Genomic DNA, 22,024 nt, shown 5'->3' with positions numbered 1-22,024 from the left:
CAACTAAGGAGATGGTGGTTTGTGCGCACAGGGCAAAAGACTTGACTCCCTGCACACCGGCTCTTCCAAACCAACCCACCATTTTAGAGTCAGTCCAAGTCCCAATCTTGTTTTCTGAGGGCTTCTCTCTTCAGAAAGGCTGTTCTGAGAGTCCATAGTAGGCAGCTTGTTCCCTAGTGGGAAGTAGATACTTTATGCATGGGATATGTTTTCTGTAGTGTTCTGTGAGCTGTCACCCTCAAGCCCTGCATGTAAGGCTTTCCTTATGCTCACCCCAACAATTACCATATAATGTGGGATTGGTCTAGGTGTTATCAGTGGGACCTTATACCAGACTCTCAAATGAACTACCTATATCTCATTGGGTAAATGTTGCAGATTTTATACTCCCCCTCCTTTTTTTTTCTTTTTTCTTTTTGTTTTTTGGGTCACACCCAGCAATGCTCTCCTCAATCTGCACTGAGGAATCACTCCTGTTGGTGCTCAGCGGACAAAATAGGTTACCCACCCTTTTTTTTGCATACAAGAGGGACTTGACAATTATGTGGGGCTTAAAAGCCTGTGCCAGCATGACTGAAAAAAACAACAAAATCCTATATAATGTGAGGATTATGCAGTGAAATAAAGTAGATCTAGTTCTGGTAAATCAGGGGTAGGAGATCCAGAATCCATGACCCAAGTTTTCCCTTTCCTGTGCCTTTTCCCCACCGTAGGGTTTCAGGAAACACAGTTGGAAAGTTTTGACTTGGAGACAGGTTATGGGTTTAGGAGTCAACTGGAATTGAGACTGAATCCCAGCCTGCCACTTACTGTAGCTAAGTAGCTGAAATGTGAAAATGTTCTGAGCTTCAGCTTTCCCTTTAGTAAAACAGGAACATCAATGTTATTATTGGAAGGTTATTGTGTGCAAAGTGAGAGAAGGCATAGAAAAATCTCTGGCATTTCTTTTTTTTTTTGCTTTTTGGGTCACACCCAGTGATGCACAGGGGTTACTTCTGGCTTATGAACTCAGGAATTACTCCTGGAGGTGCTTGGCGGACCATATGGGATGCTGGGAATAAAACCCAGGTTAGCCGTGTGCAAGGCAAATGCCCTACCCGCTGTGCTATCACTCCAGCCACTCTGGCACATTTTAAAGGATCATCAGATTGGACTTATGGGAAGAATAACCAGTCACTTGCTGACTGACCCTTTAGTGATTGATCCTTATTGAATTGGTACTTTTTCAATGAAATGAAAACCCCGGATACTCCCAATATGAAAAAATCAAGCTCCGGGTAAAGTTCTGGGCAAGTTTGGGATGGGGAGAGGGACCACTGAGGCTTATGTGCTACCTCCTTCATAAGCCCTTAGTCGCCTGCCTCTGTCTGTGGGTCTATGAATGTTTAATGTGCAGGTGTCAGTTGCAGTAAACTGAGCATCCCCCGGCACCAGCGTGAATTAATTATATGCAGGAGGGGAGAAAATAAAATGCCTTTTCTTAGAGCCCCAAGTTTCACTGGCTGCTCCTGAGGCCTGGCAACCACAGGGTGAAATTGCTGCTGATGGAGGACCCCGAGAAGAAGCTGAACCTGAAGAGTGACGACAAAGCCCGAAAAGTACGCTTTAAAATCTCTTCTTCCTATAGCGGCCGAGTGCTGAAGCAGGTCTTTGAGGATGGTCAGGAGTTAGAGTCTCCAAAGGAGGAATATCCTCACAGTTTTCTCCAGGAGTCCCTTGAACCAATGGATGGTGTTTATGGGTCTGGGGAAGCCCCCAAGCCCCAAGCCTACTCCCCTAAGCTGACTGCTCAGAGGATCAGCGTATTTAGAGAGGGCAGTGCTTATACTTTGGCCAGCAGCCAGCCTTTCTTCAACGATTACAAGGCGAATGACCATAAGGTTGGTATTTTGCATGGTGTATATGCTCTAAGGGCCAAAGTGTGTTCTGAGAAACACACTGTTATTTCATACTTCCGTCCTGCTAGTGCGCTGGTACCCACCAGAGTGCCTAATGGGAAAGGCACCATTAGCATACCATTTCTAGGACAAAAATAACATCCTGGCTGACTATTGGAAAGTGTAAGAGGCATATATGGTATTCAAGTTCCATCCAGGGAAATAAATTGCAATGGAGTCTCTGGCTGTATTATCTTGGCCAAGAAATGAAATAAGATACAGGGGTTTTCTAGCTGGCCAACTGACATTTTAGAAAGTTATGCAGCAAGGAATTGTTTTCTGAAAGAGTTAAGTGTTTGAAGGTACCCATTTAACTGCAGCCAATTATTCAGCATATGAATCATCCAGGCTTGTTCCTCATTTCCTTCCCAACCCTCCTTTTAGCTGTTTTTTTTTTGACATTTCTCTGTCTATTTATCTATATACCTATCGATTTACGTTATTTCTCTATTGCTTATTGGCATGAGTCTTGGGAAGAGATGATGAAAAGCAGAAAAAATGTTACATGGAGAAGTTAGAGTTAATTATTCTGTTGAAACAGGTACTTTATCTATGAATTTCAATTATCTCCCCTAGTACCATGGATAATCAAAAGCTCACATACAATTTTCTTTTAAGCTAGAAGAACCTAAAAAATAGTCACTGGTTTCAGGAAGTGAATCCGATATGGATGTATGCTCTCAGCCAGTGGGACCATGAGTGTCTTTTTAAAATAGATTAAATACAATCGTTTAACGTACTGGGTTATTAATGAATAACACGCCCGAATATATTCTCATCTTTAAAAGTGTGAAATTCAGATAATTGCTCTCTAATCATTTTTTAATTGTTAGTTTCCCAAGGGAAAAAGTAATACATCTATAGCATACAAATATATTGGTCTTGCTGGCCTTTGTCAAAATATAATCATGGTCAAATATACATTGGTCAAAGATAATGCCAGGTTTCTTTTTGATATTAAGGAGGGCTGAAATGAATAGCAACTCTTCTGATTAGTGATATGATCTTTGCTTACAAAGCATTATCACATGCTCTCCTATGGGGTCTTTACCACAATTTTCAGGAAAAAGGCAAAGTATGGCCATCTAGTTTCCCAGATGAGGGAAACTGGGCACCTACTTTTATGGACCAACTCAAAATTACAGGGTGCTGAAACAGAAGAAAACTCAGCCTTCTGATTTCCCTTGCATTTGGTCCCTGGAAGGTTCCTTTTGGACAACAGATCCACAATGGTAATGAAAATAGCAGTTACCATTTATTAAGTATTTGTATCTTAGTTACTTGGTTGTATTTGGTACTTACAGTATTTCTTTTCAAGCAGATCTTACCCGTCGGTTTAGAATTTTAAAAGTTGTAGTTTATACTAAACAACAGATAATGTTGGATTGCTTGACCTTCATAAATCATGTGTCTGTGTTGGCAGTTGTGTAAATGTAAGACTGGGCATGGATTTGTCAAAGCAGGTAAATAGTTTTTTTTGTGGAGTAGCATATGACACTCTCAAGTGCTGATCAGGACCTCATTCTTTTTTGGTTGGGTTAGTCTTGTTTTCTTTATGGTTGATCAGATATCACGCGCCAGTCTTCTGGGCTTATATGAGAGTGATCAAGATGAACTCATGTAGCATCCCCCACTGAAATAGGGGATCAGTGCAGTGTCTATGAAAAATAAGAACATAATAGATATATCATGAATTTTAAAAGTAACTCCAACTGTAAAATATTCTTAGTACTGGGGCCAGAACAATGGTAGGTAGGGACTTGTCTTATATGCGGCAGATTCAGGTTTGATCTCCAGCACCCCATGTGATCTGTCTGAATCCCAGAATATAGAAATAGGAGTTATTCATGAGCATAAAACCAAGAGTCAGTCATGAGTACAACTAGGGGTAGCCCTAAAGCCAATATATACACACATATATGCCTATTTACATGTATTTAGTTAATAATAGTTGTGTGGCAACATTGGGTACCAGTTAAGTGCAATAGTTCTGAACCTGAGTAGGTGTTTATATACCACGTGCACAGAAACTTGCCCAAAGATAAATGAAACAATTCTCAGATACACCAGTAGGAGATTGGAAAAACAGACTCTGGTGTATGCCAGAATGTTATACCAGAGTGGAATATCAGTCAGTCTTAGAAAGAAAAACTCTGATATATTCTACAAGTTGGATTATGCTTGAAGATATTGTGACAGGTGAAATAAGCCATTGACAAGAAGATAGTTATCTGATTCCACTTATATAAAGTATTTAGAATAGTCAAATTTATAGAGACAAAAAGTAGAATAATGGTTGTCAGAGGTTGAAAGGAAGGAAGATATTTAATGGGTACAAAGTTTCTGTTTGGGAATAGAAAAGTTCTGGAAATGGATGGTGGTAATGGTTATACAATAATAATCAGATATACTTAATGCAACTAACCTGTAGAGGTTAAAGTGGCAATTTTATTTTATATGCATTTTACCACAACCAAAGTATAATAATAGGGCATGAGAGATAGTACTGGAATTAAGGTGCTTGTCTTGCATTCAGGAAACCCTGGTTTGATGTCTGGCACCACATATGGTCCCCAGAGGACCACCTGGGTGATCCCTGAGCACAGAGCCATGATTAAGTCCTGGACATTGCTGAGTGTAGCCACCAGACCAAAAATAATATATCATAATAATTATGATAAATAATTTTTAAAAGTCGATAGCACAGTGGGACGAGTGTTTGCCTTGCACGTGGCCGACCCAGGTTCGATTTCTCTGTTCCTCTCAGAGACCCTGGCAATATCCGGCCCACACTGCAGAGCCTGGCAAGCTCCCCGACGTGTATTCGATATGTCAAATACAATAAGTCTCACAATGGAGATGTTACTGATGCCCGCTCAAGCAAATCGATGAACAACAGGACAAGAGTGCTACAGTGCTAATTTTTAAAAGAGAATAAGCTTTGTGGATATAGGTCTGGAAAAAAATAAAGAGCTCTGATGTCAGTTAAATCTGCATTTTAATGTCCACCGTCTTCATTGATATAGACAAGCTACTTGTGCTTGTTCAGCTTCAATGTTATCATTTGTGATATTATGGTGATATGTAAGTATTGTAAGAAACTCACAGTCATTAGAAAAGATAATATAAGTCGCATTTGGCATGTATCAGGCTCACTGTGTATGTTCAGTAAATGCCTACTATTGTGATACAAACTAAGAAAGCCCTTATCAAAGAAATAGACTTTTTAAAAAGCTTAAGCGATAGATATAGAAAGTATTAATAAAATAGAAAATACTTTAATAAATTGAAGCCAACAAGCTTACAAAATTTGCTTTAAAAATTGTAGACAATGAAGAAAATAAAATTTCCTGACACCTATTTGATACCCATAGAGTCATCTTATCTTTACAGTAACTCTAGGAGGATAATTTTTACAATGTAGAAAACTACATCTGTCAGATTATTTGAACAAATTAAACTGCAGTTGGCCTGCTTCCAAAGCCATGGCTTTTTCAGTCCCCAGTAGGGCAGTTCTATGTCAACACACAGAGCCTTAGGAAATGTCATGGCACCAGTTTGGTCATCCCCAGGCACATGCCTGTTGGCATCAAAGTTACTGCTGGATGCTCAAGCACACTGCGTGCCATTCCAGGGACTATGGAAGGAAATAAAAATCCTGGCTCTATACTGGCCATTCATAATGTAAGAGTGGACATCTCTGATCGGCCGTGGGTGAAACCAGATAAGGTGAACATTATTTATATCTGAATCGTTTCCTCAGACACAAGAGAGAAGCTGGCTGTCAGGGTGACTGAAACATAAGCATGTCTTTAAGGTGATTTGGAACCCTCCATCCTCAGAATGTGTTAAAAATTAATGCACTGTCCTGAATGTCGATTGGATATTGACTGGCTGATATTGACAAGATGCTGGGGCGATGAGTACAGATTTTTCTTTTCTTTTCATTTCTTTTCTTTATTTTATTATTATTTTTAAGATTGTACACATTTCCCTTTAATAAACCCAGCTCTAGTTGCAAACAAACACAAAAACCCTCCTTTGTAACCAAACCTTCTCAGTGATTACTAGAAGTGAAAATGGAACCTTCCAAAAGTACCACCATTTTTATCTTTCAAGGTTCAGAACCTGATAGTCCAGAGTGTGAAACAGGAACCCAGCAAAGAGAATGGAAGCTGCCACATGATCCCTTCAAGTGAGGGAGAGAGAACAGGGCCAGGGAAGAAGCTGGTGCTTTATGAATAATTGTTGAACACCCTGTGGGTGTTGCAAGGAAGGAGACCTGAATAGTGAAGTTCTGCTCCAGCCAGCTTTGAACTGAGTGCATGAGGACTTTACATCCAAGTCTCCTAAAATAGATTTGATTTATGCGGTTTGTCAAACAGGGAAAGGGCGAGCGAGACAGTAGAATGGACAAGGCATTTGCCGCACATGTGACTGATCCAGGTTTGATTCTGGTACCCCATATGGTTCCCCCATGCCCATGAGTGATTCTTGAGCACAGAACCAGGAGAAAGCCCTGAGCACCACTGAGAGTGGCCCAAAAACAAAACCCAAAAGGTGAATCTAAATTAAGAACAGAGAAAATATTCCTGGCACAGACATCTAGTTGTGTAGCGGGATGGTATATGCCCTACTGAAGGACAATTTTGATAACAACACTAGTACCACTATGAGGAAAGTATTTCAGAGTTTGAAAAGCTCTTTTATATATACCTTATAGCACCACACCCCTAGAAATAGATATAATCAGCCTAAGGGATGAGAAACAAACTATTTAATCACTGGGGGAAAAAGTTCTACTTTTGGCCTATGTTGGTTTAAGAATTGGACGTCATAATGTTATTGACACTATTGCGGCAACATGGGAAGATGCTGTCGTTGACAACATTGATGAAGAATATGATCAACTGGTTCAGCACCTCCATGATTGTGTGAGGAATTCCGAGAGAGAGATAGCCACAAGAAGCCTGTCTTCGATAACTATAGAGCTCATTTGCCAACGTGGTTTGGCGCAAACCTCAGGTAACCGCAAGCAAACATCCGAGTTCGCAAAGCAGTACAGAGAAGTGATAAATGAAGACCTCAAAGAGAAAAGAGCAGCAGTGCTGGCTAGTGCAGAAGAAGCTGGAAAAAGCATTCGCAACACCTCCCTGTCCTTCACCAATTAAAAGTCCAAGATGACTGCCCTCCGATGTCCTGATGGATCTATCACATCTTCCAGAAGGGCAATGAAGAAGATTATCCATGACTTCTACTCAGATCTCTGTCATAGCCACATCCACCTGCCCACATACCAAATTCCGCAGGATGGATATGTCGTTCCCAACATTCTCCCTTCCTAAATCCAATATGCCATTTTGTCGGTAAAGAAGTGAACAGCCCATTTGTTTATCTCTGTTTCCACGTGGTTGGTCAGTGGAGTGTCATCTTTGAAGATACTATTAGCCTCAATATCGTGGAGGGTTTTGCCGACCTTGTCTTCGATGTATCTTACGGATTTTGGCCTGATGTTGAGATCTTTAATCCATTTTGATCTGACTTTTGTGCATGGTGTTAGGTAGAGATAATAAGATGTCATTCCTACTTTGGACAAACTGGCAGGCTACCAAATGTAACTTGCCCACATGGCAGAGTCTGGCAAACTCCCCATGGTGTACCCAATATGCCAAATACCAGTAACAATGATGGGTCTCATTCTCCTAACCCTGAAAGAGCCTTGAATATGGCACTTTTAAAAAAATCTCAGGGCTAGGATGAAGGAAACATTACTGGGGCCTGCTCGAGGCAATCGACAAACAACAGGATGGTCGTGATCATGATCATTAGGTAGAGGTCTAAGCCCTTTTTTTTTTTTTTGCATGTGGTTGTCCAGTTATGTCAGCACCATTTGTTGAAGAGGATTTCCTTGCTCCACTTCACATTTCTTGCTCCTTTATCAAAGATTAGATGTTCATACATTTGGGGTTGTGTGTACGGATATTCCACCCTGTTCCATTGGTCTGTGGCCCCACCTTGGCTCCAGTACCATGCTGTTTTAATTATTACCGCTTTGTAGTAGAGTTTGAGGTTGGGGAGGGTGATGCCTCCCCACGTCTTTTTTCCAAGAATTGCTTTAGCTATTTGTGGGTGTTTGTTGTTCCATATGAAACAGAGATAAACAAATGGGACTATCTTAAATTTAGAAGCTTCTGCACCTCAAAGGATATAGTGACCAGAATAAGATAATCTACAGAATGGGAAAGAATATTCATCTAATACCCACCTGATAAGGGGTCGATATCAAGAATATACGAAGCACTGGTTGAACTCCACAAGAAGAAAACATCCAATCCCATGAAAACATGAGGAGACAAAATGAACAGAAACTTTCTCAAAGAAGAAATCCGAATGGCCAAAAGGCACATGAGAAAATGCTCTACATCACTAATCATCAGGGAGATGCAGATCAAAACAACAATGATATATCACCTCACACCACAGAGACTGGCCCACAGCCAAAATAATAGGGGCAAATGGTGTTGGCACAGATGTGGAGAGAAAGGGACCCTCCTTCACTGCTGGTGGCAATGCCGACTGGTCCAGCCCTTTTGGAAAACAGTAGGATGGTTCTCCAAAAATTAGAAATTGAGTTCCCATTTGATCCAGCAATACCACTCCTCAGAATACATCCTGGAGAGGAAAGAAAGTATAGCCGAAGTGACATCTGCACTTCTATGTTCATTGCTGCACTGTTCACAATAGCCAAAATCTGGAAAAGACCCGAGTGCCCAATTACAGATGACTGCTTAAAGAAACTTTGGTACATCTATACAATGGAGTACTATGCAGCTGTTAGAAAAGACAAAATCATGAAATTTACATACAAATGGTACTACATGGAAAGTAGCATGCTAAGTGAAATGAGTCAGAAAGAGAGGGACAGACATAGAAAGATTGCATTCATCTGGGGAATATAAAGTAGCAAAATAGGAGACTAACATCCTAGAATAGTCGAGATAAGTTACAGGAGGTTTACTCCATGGCTTGAAGGCCAGCTGCACCGGCTATGGGAAAGAGCAACTCAGACAGAGAAGGGAACACCAAGTATAGGGTGTTGGGAGGATTCTCCCAGGAGATGCATGCTGAAAGTAGACTATAGACCGAACATGTTTTCCACTCAATGCCTCTTTTGCAAACCTTAGCAACCAAAAGGAGAGAGAGAACAAAAGGGAATGCCCTGCCACAGAGGGGGGATGGGATGGGGGTATGGGAGGGGTGGGAGGGTTACTGGGATCATTGGTGGTGGAGAATGGGCACTGGTGGAGGGATGGGTACTCTATCATTGTATGACTAAAACCTAAGTACAAAAACTTGTGAGGTCAACAACTGTACCACATAGTGTTTCACTAATAAAAAAAAAGAAGAAAGAAAAAAAAAAAGAAGTCAATAGCACCCGGCCCAGACAAAGTCAGACCTGAAGAGCCTGCCATCAATACTCATCAATACACTGGCTTGGCTCTTCACATGCTACCTATCTGAATGCAAGGTTCAGATTTTCCCAATGGAAAACCTGCAGGACTGTATTACTGTACAAAAAGGGAGACATCCACGACATTGGCAACTGTTGCCCGATCTGCCAGATGTCTGTCATCTACAAGCTGTTCACTTGAGTCATCATGAATAGGATTGGCAGAACACTAGATGAAGGACAACCATGTGAGCAAGCTGGGTTCCGAAAAGGATTCAGCACGATTAACCATATCCACATGATAACCAAGCTCATTGAGGTTTCTCAGGAGTTCAGGATGCCTCACTGTCTAATGTTCATTGATTTAAAGAAGGACTTTGATTCTGTTGAGACGGAAGCAATCATTGAAGCCCTAGCCAAACAGGGAGTTCAAACTCAATACATCAGGATCCTCCGTGAGCTGTATTACGAATTCACTACCAGAATCTCACCATTCTACAAAGAAGTGATCATCCATGTCAAGAAAGGGATTTGGCAGGGTGATACCATTTCACCAAAACTCTTTAGTGGCATCCTCAAGAACGTCATGTGATGACTGGAATGGGAAGGAATGGGAGTGAAAATAAATGGTTGGCAACTACACTACCTCCGCTTTTCTGATGATATAGTTCTAATAACACCAAACATTAGCCAAGCAATACAAATGCTGGCCAACTTCGACCGTGAGTGTGGAAAGGTCGGACTACAGCTGAATCTCACAAAGACAATGTTTAAGAGAAACAAACTTGTTCCTGACATTCCATTTGCTCTCAATGTAGTGAACATCTCCGAATGCAACAGTTATGTGTACCTAGGTTGAGAAGTCAACATGACGAATGACCTGGCTCCTGAGTTGAGCAGGAGGAAGAGAGCAGCTTGGAACGCCTTCAAGAGCATCGAAGAAATAGCTAAGAGGATGAAGAACCTCCAGCTCTGGGCACGTCTCTTCGATTCCACTGTTCTTCCTGCATTAACATACACCTCAGAGACCTGGGCCCTATGAAAACAGGATGAGAACGCTATTTGGGTCACCCAAAGAGGAATCAAAAGAGCTTTGCTTGGAGTATCATGCTTCACTCAAGTGAGAGAAAGTATCTGGATTTCCAACTTCCATTGATGATTGGGAATCAGGGACACTTTCTCGTTTGCCAAGGCATCGAAAATCAAATGGGCTAGACATATAATGCGATTTGAAGATGACTGCTGGACTAGAATCATCACCGACTGTATTCCATGGGACGTCAAAAGATCGTGTGGCCACCCACCTATGAGATGGTCAGACTTCTTCATCAAGACCCTGAACGATCAGTTTGAGGCTCTTCATGTTCCTGGAGTGAACAGATGCCAGTGGGGTACACTAGCACGCAGCAGGGATGAATGGAGACATTACTGGTGCCACTCAAGCAAATCGATGAGTAATTGGATGTCAAGTGATCAAGTGATGGTGAAAAAATACAGGCCATGAAACACTATAGAATAAGTAGTTATGTCATGTGGGATAACTCAAGAATTATGTCTGGACCCATGAAGGTTAAATGACTTGCTATTTGTAGTATTGCTAAGTAGACAAAATTTGCTGTACCAGGTTTGATAATTGGACAAAAGCATTAGCAAGTTCCCTAAGATTGAATGAAGGAATTTTCTTTCTTTCTTTTTTTTTAAGTTTTAAGTAACTTTATTTATTATTTTCTATATTGATCCTCTATTTTTTAAAATTAATTTTTTTTTAGCTGGAGCGATAGCACAGCGGTAGGGTGTTTGCCTTGCACGCAGCCAACATGGCCGACCCGAGTTTGATTCCTCCGCCCCTCTCGGAGAGCCCGGCAAGCTTCTGAGAGTATCTCGCCTGCACGGCAGAGCCTGGCAAGCTCCCCGTGACGTATTCAATATGCCAGACACAGTAACAACAAAGTCTCCAATGGAGACGTTACTGGGCCCGCTCGAGCAATTTTTTTTTTTTATTTTACTGAATCACAGTGAGATGGAGCATTATAAAGCTGTTCATGATTGGGTTTCAGTCATACAATATTTCAACACCCATCACTCCACCACTGTAATTTCCCAGCACCAATGTCTCCAGTTTCCCTCCCATCCCCTGAAATCACCTCCCCCCTGCCTGCCTCTATGGCAGATTCCTGTGTTCTCTCTTTCTTCCCCTTTCTCTCTCTCATTTTATTTTATTTTATTTTATTTTAAAATTTTTATTAGTGAAACACTATGAGATAAAGTTGTAAACTTACAAATTTTTGTGCTTGGATTTCAGTTATATGATGATCGAGTACCCACCAGTGCCCATTCTCCACCGTGATGATCCCAGTATCCCTCCCACCCCCCCAGCCCTCCATCCCACCCCACCTCTGTGGCAGGGCATTCCTCTTTGTTCTCTCTCCCTTTTTGGGTGCTGTGGTTTGCAAAAGAGGAATTGAGTAGCAATCATGTTCAGTCTATAGTCTACTTTCAGCATGCATCTCCCATCTTGGGCGGATCCTCCCAACACCCTTTATTTGGTGCTCCCTTCTCTATCTGAGCTGCCTTTTCCCCTAGCTAGTGTGGCTGGCCTACAAGCCATGGAGTAAACCTCATTGTACTTATTCTCGGCTATTCTTGGGTGTTAGTCTCCTATTTTGTTACTTTATGTTCCCCAGATGAATGCAATCTTTCTATATCTCTCTCTCATTTTAGGCATTATGATTTGCACTACAGATGTTGAAAGATTATCATGTATATCCCTTTACCTACTTTCAACACTTAGTTCTTGTCCAGTGTGATCATTTCCAATTAATATTTTCATAATGAACTCTCGTCTCTCTTAACTATTCTCCACCTCTTTAACCCTTATGGTAATTGAAGGATTTTTCTTAAAGTAAATTAAATATTGAATGAAGCAGTAATTGTGAAAATAAAATGATGCTTTGAATTATGTGCTTAGCAGAAAACCTTACTTTTGTTTTCAACCTTTCAATATTATTATAGTTTAGGCAACATGTTTTCAACTGTGTTGAAATGTTAACTGTGTTAACATTTATGGTTTTGATGCCTAGGAGTACTGTATCTCAGTGCTATTGAAGTGTGCAAGACCTTCCACAAATGCCACTTCACCACCCCTCACCCAGTCCATCCCTCCCTCCTTCGCAATCTTAGTTTCATCTTAATTAAAATTAGTTAATTAATCAAATTAGCTTATCTTAATCTTAGTTAAATCTCAATCCGAGGTTGAAGGTTTTTCCATTATTTAATATTGCCTATTTATTCCTTCTCTTTCTCTAAGATGAGGGAAGTCATCGAGTTTCTGTTCTTCCTCTGATTTATTTTGAGTAATGTGATACCCACCAGTTCTGTCCATATTGTAGTGAACTTCTAGATTCTGTCTTTCCTTACAGCATTCAATGCACACATATGGCACAGCCCTTTATTCCAATCTTGAAATTGAACTGCACATGAAATACCACACTAGCTAGGAAATGAACATAAAATTTATGTTTTAGTGAGGGCCAAAATTACTTCTGTGTACTTGCTTCTGCATTTTAGGGAATGTATTTACATGTTTATTACAAAGATTCAAATAAAATATACTCAAATTTTTTTGCATAGCCCTAGGATAAGATAGGAATGAAAACCCTTTATTTGTGGGGAAATTTTTTAACCCCTGGGAAATTGCTCAATTAGCTAAGAGACAAGCAAAGTTTGGAGATAGGATTTCGGGATCCTAAGTATTAACACCTATTTTAAAAACTGAGAGATAATTCAAGGTTGGGAGAAGAAGCACTAAGGAATCTCAGCACTGTACATATTCATCCCAACATATGCAATTATGTCTATATTTTAATAACCAGTTTGTATAGGTCAGTATACTTGCAGATTGGCAAACAGGTTCTGAGAGTCCAGTGATTATTCTATATGTCACTACTGGTGAACAGTGGCATTTGGATTCAGAGTTTACCATCTGTCTCCACACTGCCCTAGCTCTGAGAAGAAATATGTATTCTTGACCCTAAACATCAGCTTTCTCTCCTTCCCTGCAGCATTGAAACACTGCCTGAATTTATTCTGTGGCAAATGGTTAAGTAACTCCCATGGTAAATCCATAGAGGGGAACATTAATAATGATGATGAGATAGAAGCATACTTGGCAAGAAGATTCTTTTTTATGATACAAAGGAACAAATAAGTCACAGACATATATAACTATATAAAATATAAACAATAAATTTTATATAAGATGCTAGTATGTATTAATGTAAATAAATATGATGATCTTTTGTGCAGGGTATATATATGAATAGTGTAGTGTAGGTGCTAAGAATGTGACTCAAGAAAATAATTTTGAGTTTAAATCTTAGGCATAGATTCTCGGTAACTTGGTAATTTTGGAGTTACTTAATTCCAGTGAGATTAAGTTTCTATCACCCTCAAATCAAGGTGATGTTTGTAAAATGATATCTAACACAGCAAATACAGTAAATACGACAAGAGCGATAATCATTCAGTGAATTATATCTGGTACTATTACTACTTTATGTATTAAAAATTTGAAACTCTTTATTTTTTAAATATTCCTTAATATTTAGTAAGCCCTCAGTGTGCACTCAGCAGTGCTGTGCAATGTGGTAGCAAGAGAATTTCTTTTGTTAACTTTGGTGGGTTCCCATCAATGAGGTCAACTTTGATTAAGATGAGGTCAACGTTGGTGGGTTCCCATTAGTGGGAAAAGGAAGCTAGTCTTTATGGTATTTAAAGGGACTAAACTAACCAGGAAATGAATCGCAGCTGATGGGATGGAATGTTCTGGATGGTCCAGGTTCTTCCTTTCCTATTTTCGGGCATGTTGCAGATTCTGCGGGCTGGTAACTAGGCTAATTCTCCTTCTCTCTAGTCCCCACCTATTATAGACTTTGGAAAGATAATCATCTACACGAATAACTTGAAGATCATTCGAACCTCGATGGACAAAAGGGACTTTACGAGGAAAATTCTTCAAAAGGAAGAGGAGGCTGAAGAAGAGTCTCTGGTGAGCAGAGAGGAAATCTATGGGATCAACAATCGGAATGATGGGCCTTTGCCAGAGGCGGGGAGCACATTCCCCCACAATCAGTACCCACAGGTGTGTCAGAGTCATTTGAAGCCCTGTTTGGAGTTGGTCCCATATCCCAGTTTCCAAGAAGTCTGGGTCATACCTAAGTGTGTTTGAATTGTACTATTCGAAACTAAGTACAAACTGAACACTTAAGATATATTCATAGCGAAGTTGTTAAAGAATTTCAAAATTTATTGTATTTTCATGGTAGCATGTTAGCAGCAATGGTAGAAGTCTGTATTTTAAATAATCATTATTTATTTATTTATTAATTTTTTTAATGAATCACTGTGAGGTACAGTTACAGATTTACAAACTTTCGTGCTCATGTTTCAGTCTAGACAGATCATAATTTATTTTTTGTGATGACTACTTTTGAGATAAAATTAATATTTATAGTTCTCTCTTGACAATGTGACTGATGAACATCTTGTTCATGAGGTGGGGGAAAAATATCAGCTCTGTTTCTTCTCTGTGGGTTTGCTTGTGCTTCTGCAATTGTTACCTCAGTTCACAGTTTCCTTAAAGGAATCTTATAAACCAACATGTAGCCATTCTTTTAATTTTCTTTGTTAAAGATTAGTGTGGTTAACAAGAGCCAATGTCAGGGCTAGAAAGATAGTACAGCAGGTAAGGTACTTGCCTTGCATGTGGCCAACCTGGATTTGATCGCTGGCACCCCTTATGGTTTCCTGAACATTCCCAGAAGTAATTCCTGAGTGCAGAGTCAAAAGTAACTCTTGAGCATTGCCAGGTGTGGCCCAAAGCCAACAAAACAAAACAAACCCAAATAACAACAACAACAACGATGACAACAACAACAAGCCCCAAAAATCCATAGTTGGGAATCCAAGGGGAAAAAACAAAACTAAGAGACAATGTCATTTATAATCCTTTTCCAAGATCAGGCACAAGTGAAAAGCCATAAATTGCAATATGCTGAAACTGAGACACTCAATGAGACTACTCATTGTCACTTTGCATCATGCTTATTTCAGGGTCTCTTGAGTACCACATTTGTCTATCAATAGTATGATGCCAACTGGTTTCTTAAAATTTACTTATAAAATTAGCATATACAATGTCTTTTAAAAATATTAAATCTTAGTTTCTTGAGTACTGTAGATGAGAAGTCAATATAAGTCCTGTTGATGGGGTTACAGCATGCATGTCTGAGTCAGAACTCTTCATTCTGAAAACCGTGGCTCAGACAAAAGCTTCAGGGAGGTGAAAAAAGGTGAAATCATTAGTTCTCAGTGAATTATTGAAGGACAGAAAGGGATTTGGATGGATCTAAGCTAAGAGAGTAAAAGTTTGGGGACTGAGCGATAGCACAGCAGGTAGGGCATTTGCCTTGCATGAGGCCGACCTGGGTTATATCTCCAGAACCCCATATGGTCCTGGAACACTGCCAGGAGTGATCCCGGAGCACAGAACCAGGAGTGAGCTCTGAGCGCTGCCAGCTGTGGTACCCCCCCCCCAAAAAAAAAACCAAAAACCAAAAAACAAAACCTCCAAACAAACAGAAAGGAGTGTAGGAGTTTGGAGGATGTCAGACACGCATTTTCTCTCTCTTGATTCCATCCCTTGGGACTAGCAGCTTTCTGTGGGACTCACTCTAATCTCTCAGAGGCTGGTGTGACCAAAGGGTCAGGAGTAGCCCTGTCTCGAGACGATGTCCTTATCCCAGGAGGGTTCAGCAATTAGAAGGTCATGACTGGAGTCTAACCAAAGGTTCTTAAAATTCTGCTCACAATCGCAGTCTCCTTCCAGACTGCTCTCTCACACAATACAATCTTTTCTGAAATGCAGATGAGATTATGTCAGCCTTTCATCACCACCACCACCCCTTGGCCCCCCTTAAAAAAACACAGCAACTCTGAATGACCTGCCATCAGTGGAATAAAACCTAAATTCTTCATTTGTCCTAGTAAACTGGGTAGCTGAATCATGCTGACGTCTTCAGACTCCTATCTTCCATCTCATCCTCAAACTCTCTGCTCAGACACACTGCTTGTCTAGCTAGCTGACATATGTTTCTCGCTTTTTCTCAGCAGAGCCCCCCCAAAAAAAATTCCTTCTGCCTAGAAGTTCTCCTGAACCACCCTCCCCGCCCCCCCACCACCCCCTACTTTGCTTTCAGTTCCTTAGATCTCAGTGGAAGCATCACATCCTCAGAGGTGCATTCCCTGGTTGCTGAGAGGCCCAAACTCTCCCAGCTAGATGCCTAGGATATCTCACAACACTGCACAGTTTCAGTCTGATGCTTATATTATACAATCATTTGCTTGGTGTTTTCCTTACCCAAAGGATTTGGTTGCCCTGAGGACATGGATCCCCCAAAAGTTGGATGGAATAGAGCAGTTGTCATGTGTAAAAAAAAGAGGTAGAGCCTGACAATGCAACAGATACATAGCTATGTGTAGAAAGAAGGGTGGAATTGGGCGCCAGAGGGACAGTTGGGAAGAAGTGTCCTTTCCTATCTTTTCTCCTCTACATACACACTGAGAACTTGCAAGGCAGCACCAGGCAGACAGATAGATGTATTTCAATCAACACCTTTCCATTTTAATTCATTTCTGTCATCATATATATTGTAGGGCAACATATGTCCAGAAAAGGGCCAGAGATGGTCAAAGGCCACTACGAAAATCTGAAAGAAAACTAACAGGCCTGATCTGACCGTTACTCTTCAATTCAATTCAGAAAGGTTTGTGTTTTTCAGCTAGCATGTCATATACTAGGACAGAGGTATGTGGCAGACGTTGCCCTGAAAGTTATACATACCTTTTTATTTTTAAATTTATTTAAAAAAATTGAATAACTGTGAGACACATAGTTACAAAGTTGTTCATGATTGGGTTTCGGTCATATAATGTTCCAATATGCGTCCCTTCACCAGTGGACATTTTCCACCACCAATGTCCCCAGTTTCCCTCCCACCTCAACCCCATCTCTATGACAGATACTTCTCTCTCTCTCTCTCTCTCTCTCTCTCTCTCTCTCTCTCTTTCTCCTTTTGGGCATTATGATTTGCAATATAGATACTGAAGAGTTATCAGGTATCAAGGAATCTTTACTTATTTTTCAATACTCGGTTATTATTCAGAGTGATAATTTCCAACTATTATTGTCATACCGGTCTCTTCTCTATCCTAGCTGCCCTTCCTCCATACACTTGTAGCAAGCTTCCAACCATTGACCAGTCCTTCTGGCCTCTGTTTCCCCTGGCCTGAGATATTAGTCGCATACTATATTTTTTATGTCCCACAAATAAATGCAGTCATTCTCTATCTGTCTATACATACTTTATTGTCCTTTCAACTCTGTTTTAAGTTGTATGATGCCTCATACAGAAAATACCCAGACAAATTTTATTCTCACAGAGAAGTTCAGAGAACATCAAGGAGCCCATCTTATTACATTTAAAATTCAAACACCAATCCCACCACCATTACACCTCCCCACCACCATATTTTGGATGTTTCCATCCTGAACCCCAACCTCTGTCCCTAAAGCAGAGCCAAAATAATTCATTTTGTTTTGTTATGAACAATGATAAATATGATCCAAAATATGAATAATGCTAAAATTGATTTTAAAAAGGTTTCTTAGATGAAAGCGTGTGAAGATTGTTGCATTTCATGTAGAAGGCATTAAGTTCATCTATAAGATTAATAACATGTTGTTAAAGGTTTGAGCCTTGTGTGCTTATATATGCATATATGTATATATATCTGTAAAAATATATTTCCCCCCCAAATTAGTTACTTTATACTTTAAACCCCATCAAATTTGAGATGATAAATATTTAGGCTTAATGAGAACTTACCTTGGAAATCATGGCAATGACAATAATAATAATAATAATATTAATAGCTGCCACTTATGAGGGCCCTTGGTCATCAGGTACCATGGCCACCACTTCCCACTCAATAGCCCAGCTCCTTCTCACAAGAACTGTGAGTTGTTATTCACTCCTGAACCTGGGAAAATGAAGACCTAGAGAAGTGGAGTTAGTGGACAGAAGTCATCAGAGCCAGTAGTCAAACCCAGGTCTATCTGAGCAGCAACCTTGTGATCTTAACCACTCTTCTAAGGCTTTGGATTGGTACTGATTACCATGTGCAGGACCAAGTAAGCTTGAGTATGAAATAAAATCTATGGTTCCTGATTGTGCACAGTGTTTTCTCAGAAGGACAAGTGTGGCCCATTTCCTTGAGCTGTCTTGGGGCAGAGGAGCACAGCAATAGCCAAAGGGAGATGCTGAGGACTGAGACTTCATAGCAGGGTATAGATGTGAAATCGCTTTGACAGGGAATCTACGATAGGCTTGGTAATAGAGCATGGCCTTTCCATATACTCTCTACCCCACTACTGGGAGTCTGTGTGTGTGTGTGTGGGGGGGTGTCAACACTATTCTTCTCATTTCACAAGCCAAGACATTGGACTTTAGAATTGTGACGAGAATTTTTCAAGGTGCACAATTCATGAGAGAAGCAGACTAACTCTGAAGCACGGAACTTTTTTTTTTTTTAGGGGACGGTGAGGTTGGGGGTCACACCCAGTGATGCATTCAGGGATCACTCCCAGAGGGAGTGATATGGGGGTGATACGGGATACTGGCTATTTATTTATTTATTTATTTATTTATTTATTTTGCTTTTTGGGTTACACCCGACGATGCTCAGGGGTTACTCCTGGCTCTTCACTCAGGAATCACTCCTGGCGGTGCTCAGGGGACCATATGGGATGCTGGGAATCGAACTCTGGTCGGCCGTGTGGAAGGCAAATGCCTACCCACTGTGCTATCACTCCAGCCCCGGGATGTCTGTTATTGAACTTATATCAGCTATATGCAAGGGAAGTGCCTACCTGATCAATACTATCAGCCTGGTCCACATGAAGTTCTTGATCCTTGGGCTTGACCTCAGTTCTTTTAGAGAATAAAGGAATGTAGGAATTCAGCACTAAGCTGTAAAGAATTGCAACATGGGCCCATTCAGCTCCTCAGTCTCTTTATGACACAAAACTGTCTTGAGGGCCCCCTACTGCACAATAGTGAAGGACATTGCACATAAACGTAAACATCAGGGACATGAGCTCTGAATTCTACTCAATGGGATCCAAACCCTCCTCCTCCTCTTCCAAGTTGTGCAAATAAAAAGTGCAAAAAAGTGACTGCGGTTCCTGGTGTCTCGTCTCCCTTTCCAAAAGAAGGGTGATATTCTCTCCCACTGGGATGTTCTTGAGCACTGCAAGTATTGAAAGGCTGTCTTGATCAAGTAGTTGTGATTTCTGACCAGTTTCCATGCTGGCAATTGAGGGAAATGTTTCTGACTAATTCTGCTTCAGTCATTGTGGCAACCTAGTGCTATACACACATTTTGTTTATTTTTAATGCATACACACATTTATTTGGGCTGGAATGATAGCACAGCGGGTAGGGTGCTTGCTTTGCACACAGCCAACATGGGTTTGATTCCTCCATTTCTCTTGGAGAGCCCAGCAAGCTACCGAGAGTATCTTGCCTGCACAGCAGAGCCTGGCAAGCTCCCCGTGGTGTATTCAATATGCCCAAAACAGTAACAAGTTTCACAATAGAGATGTTATTGGTGCCCACTTGAGCAAATCGATGAACAACGGGAGGACAGTGCTACAGGGTTACCTACATTTATTTATTTATTTATTTATTTATTTATAATAGGGGCCCCTCCTGATGGTGTCAGGGATCAAACTCAGGGCCTCACACATGTGAAGCATGTGCTCTATAACTTGGCTGACTCCCTGCCCCATCCCCACCCCCAGTGCTATTTTGATCCCTGGGTGAACAATCGACTTGAACTGCTGTAACACAACTTGCTCTGTCTCTTGCAGGAAGGGGAGCTTCCTGAGGATAACTGTTTCCACTGCCGAGGTTCGGGCAGTGCCACCTGCTCTCTGTGCCACGGCAGCAAGTTCTCGATGCTGGCCAACAGATTTAAAGAGTCCTACCGAGCCCTGAGGTGCCCTGCCTGCAACGAGAATGGTCTCCAGCCCTGTCAGATTTGCAAGCAATAGCCCGGGCCTTTGGATCTCTGCTTCTCTCACTTCCTCCCCAAAGTTATTTCTAATAAACTGTTCTCACACTCCTTCTTCCTTTCCCTTGGCGCCAAGGAAGCCCCAGCAGCTGTGATCACTTCCACCCCTGCAAAACTCAATTACTTGATGACATTTTGTAAGGATGCAAACATCTTCATTGCGGGTCTAAGTGACAGAGGCAGTTTTGAATAAGAATCCGCTTTGAAACAGGTTCTAAAATTATCTTTCCAGGAATGGGTGAGCATGTATGTGTGTGTGTGTGTGTGTGTGTGTGTGTGTGTGTGTGTGTGTGTGGTGTATCTCACTTGACTCAGCTTCATTTTCTCCTTGCACTAGTGAACAAATACATGTACATTCCGGCAGCAGGTTGAAGTCATTTTCTGCTTGGGTGTTATTTTGAAAATTATGCGGCGAGAAAGGAATCAAAAGGACAGGTTTCTGATGAACTGAATTCCTCTTGCTTAGAATGCATTTCAAATAGTCATTGGTCAAATTGAATTTTTAATTAAGCAGAGGAGGAAAGGGAGACCCAGGGCTGAAAGCTTTAGCTAGACAGTGACAGTTACACAAGTTCTAAGTGCTTCCTGCTGAAGACAAGCTGGCAAAGAGCCTTTCCCTCAACATCCTGAATCTGTCCTGTGTACTGTGCTTGGGGAACGTGCATGCAGGCAGTGAGCAAAGCTCTCAGGAAAAGATGAGATAAGGCATCGCTGTGCGCCTCTGAGCTATGGAGAGTCTAAGCCACATCATAGTAATTTATGATAAATTTGGTGCTTAAGTATGTGTGCAATATGATTTCTTCTAGCCCCCGAGTTACCACCAAATAAATAAATCTATTCTAAGGCTAAGGTATAGCTACTCTCTCCTGGTCAAAGACACTGGATACTTTCTAGGTATCTGTTAGAAATCTCTAAAACAGAAGATGACCAGGCTGAGTTTTAGCAATTATATGTCAACTGCCTATGAAGACACATAACAAGGATAAATCTGTCCTTTGCAAGTGAGTAATAAAATTAGAGGAATACTTTGGTTAATGATCTCTTGGAGTTCTAACATCCACCTTCCAGACCTCTTGCGAATGACACTGCAAAATTCATTGTCCCATGAGATGCATTGCTTTTCTATGTAATTATTTTGATTTTCATCACTTATTAATTTTCCTAGTTTCTGTTTTTTCATTCTCTATCATTCACCCATGAAAATCATGTCATAGTGGATTGCTTTTCGGGCAATATAAACACTTTTAATAAAAAGTCAAAATACTTTTCAAAGCACTGCTAATTTTGCTCATCTTCCCCTTCCCCTTCCTCTATTACTACTCATTAATTTCCCTCATCTCTGTTCTTAGCTCTCTCCTGACTCTATGTGTTCCTGCTCCTAGTGACTCTTCTATCTATTCAAAATACCAGTGAAGGAGCGATATTGAGAATTTTAAGTGTGTTC

The 22,024-nt window shown here is 40.9% G+C and overlaps 1 protein-coding gene across 1 annotated transcript; it reads left to right on the top strand.

Moving 5' to 3' along the window:
- The first annotated feature begins 1,544 nt into the window (after positions 1–1,544).
- GRXCR2 (glutaredoxin and cysteine rich domain containing 2) lies at positions 1,545–20,560 on the top strand. The gene is made up of 3 exons (XM_056124221.1): positions 1,545–1,880; positions 14,300–14,527; positions 20,378–20,560. The coding sequence occupies exons 1-3, from the start codon at positions 1,545–1,547 to the stop codon at positions 20,558–20,560; spliced, it is 747 nt and encodes a 248-aa protein (XP_055980196.1).
- Positions 20,561–22,024: the final 1,464 nt, after the last annotated feature.

The sequence above is a fragment of the Sorex fumeus genome, unplaced genomic scaffold (assembly GCF_029834395.1).
Source record: "Sorex fumeus unplaced genomic scaffold, SorFum_2.1 ptg000051l, whole genome shotgun sequence".
NCBI lineage: Eukaryota > Metazoa > Chordata > Mammalia > Eulipotyphla > Soricidae > Sorex > Sorex fumeus.
The sequence above is the reverse complement of the archived record's forward strand: the minus strand, read 5'-3'. Positions and strand labels throughout refer to the sequence as shown.

Coding starts and splice junctions, on each gene's coding strand:
- GRXCR2 (XM_056124221.1), top strand. CDS start 1,545: ATGGAGGACCCCGAGAAGAAGCTGAACCTGAAGAGTGACGACAAAGCC. Junction 1,881..14,299: donor ACAAGGCGAATGACCATAAG/GTTGGTATTTTG, acceptor CCTTCTCTCTAG/TCCCCACCTATTATAGACTT. Junction 14,528..20,377: donor CCCACAATCAGTACCCACAG/GTGTGTCAGAGT, acceptor TGTCTCTTGCAG/GAAGGGGAGCTTCCTGAGGA.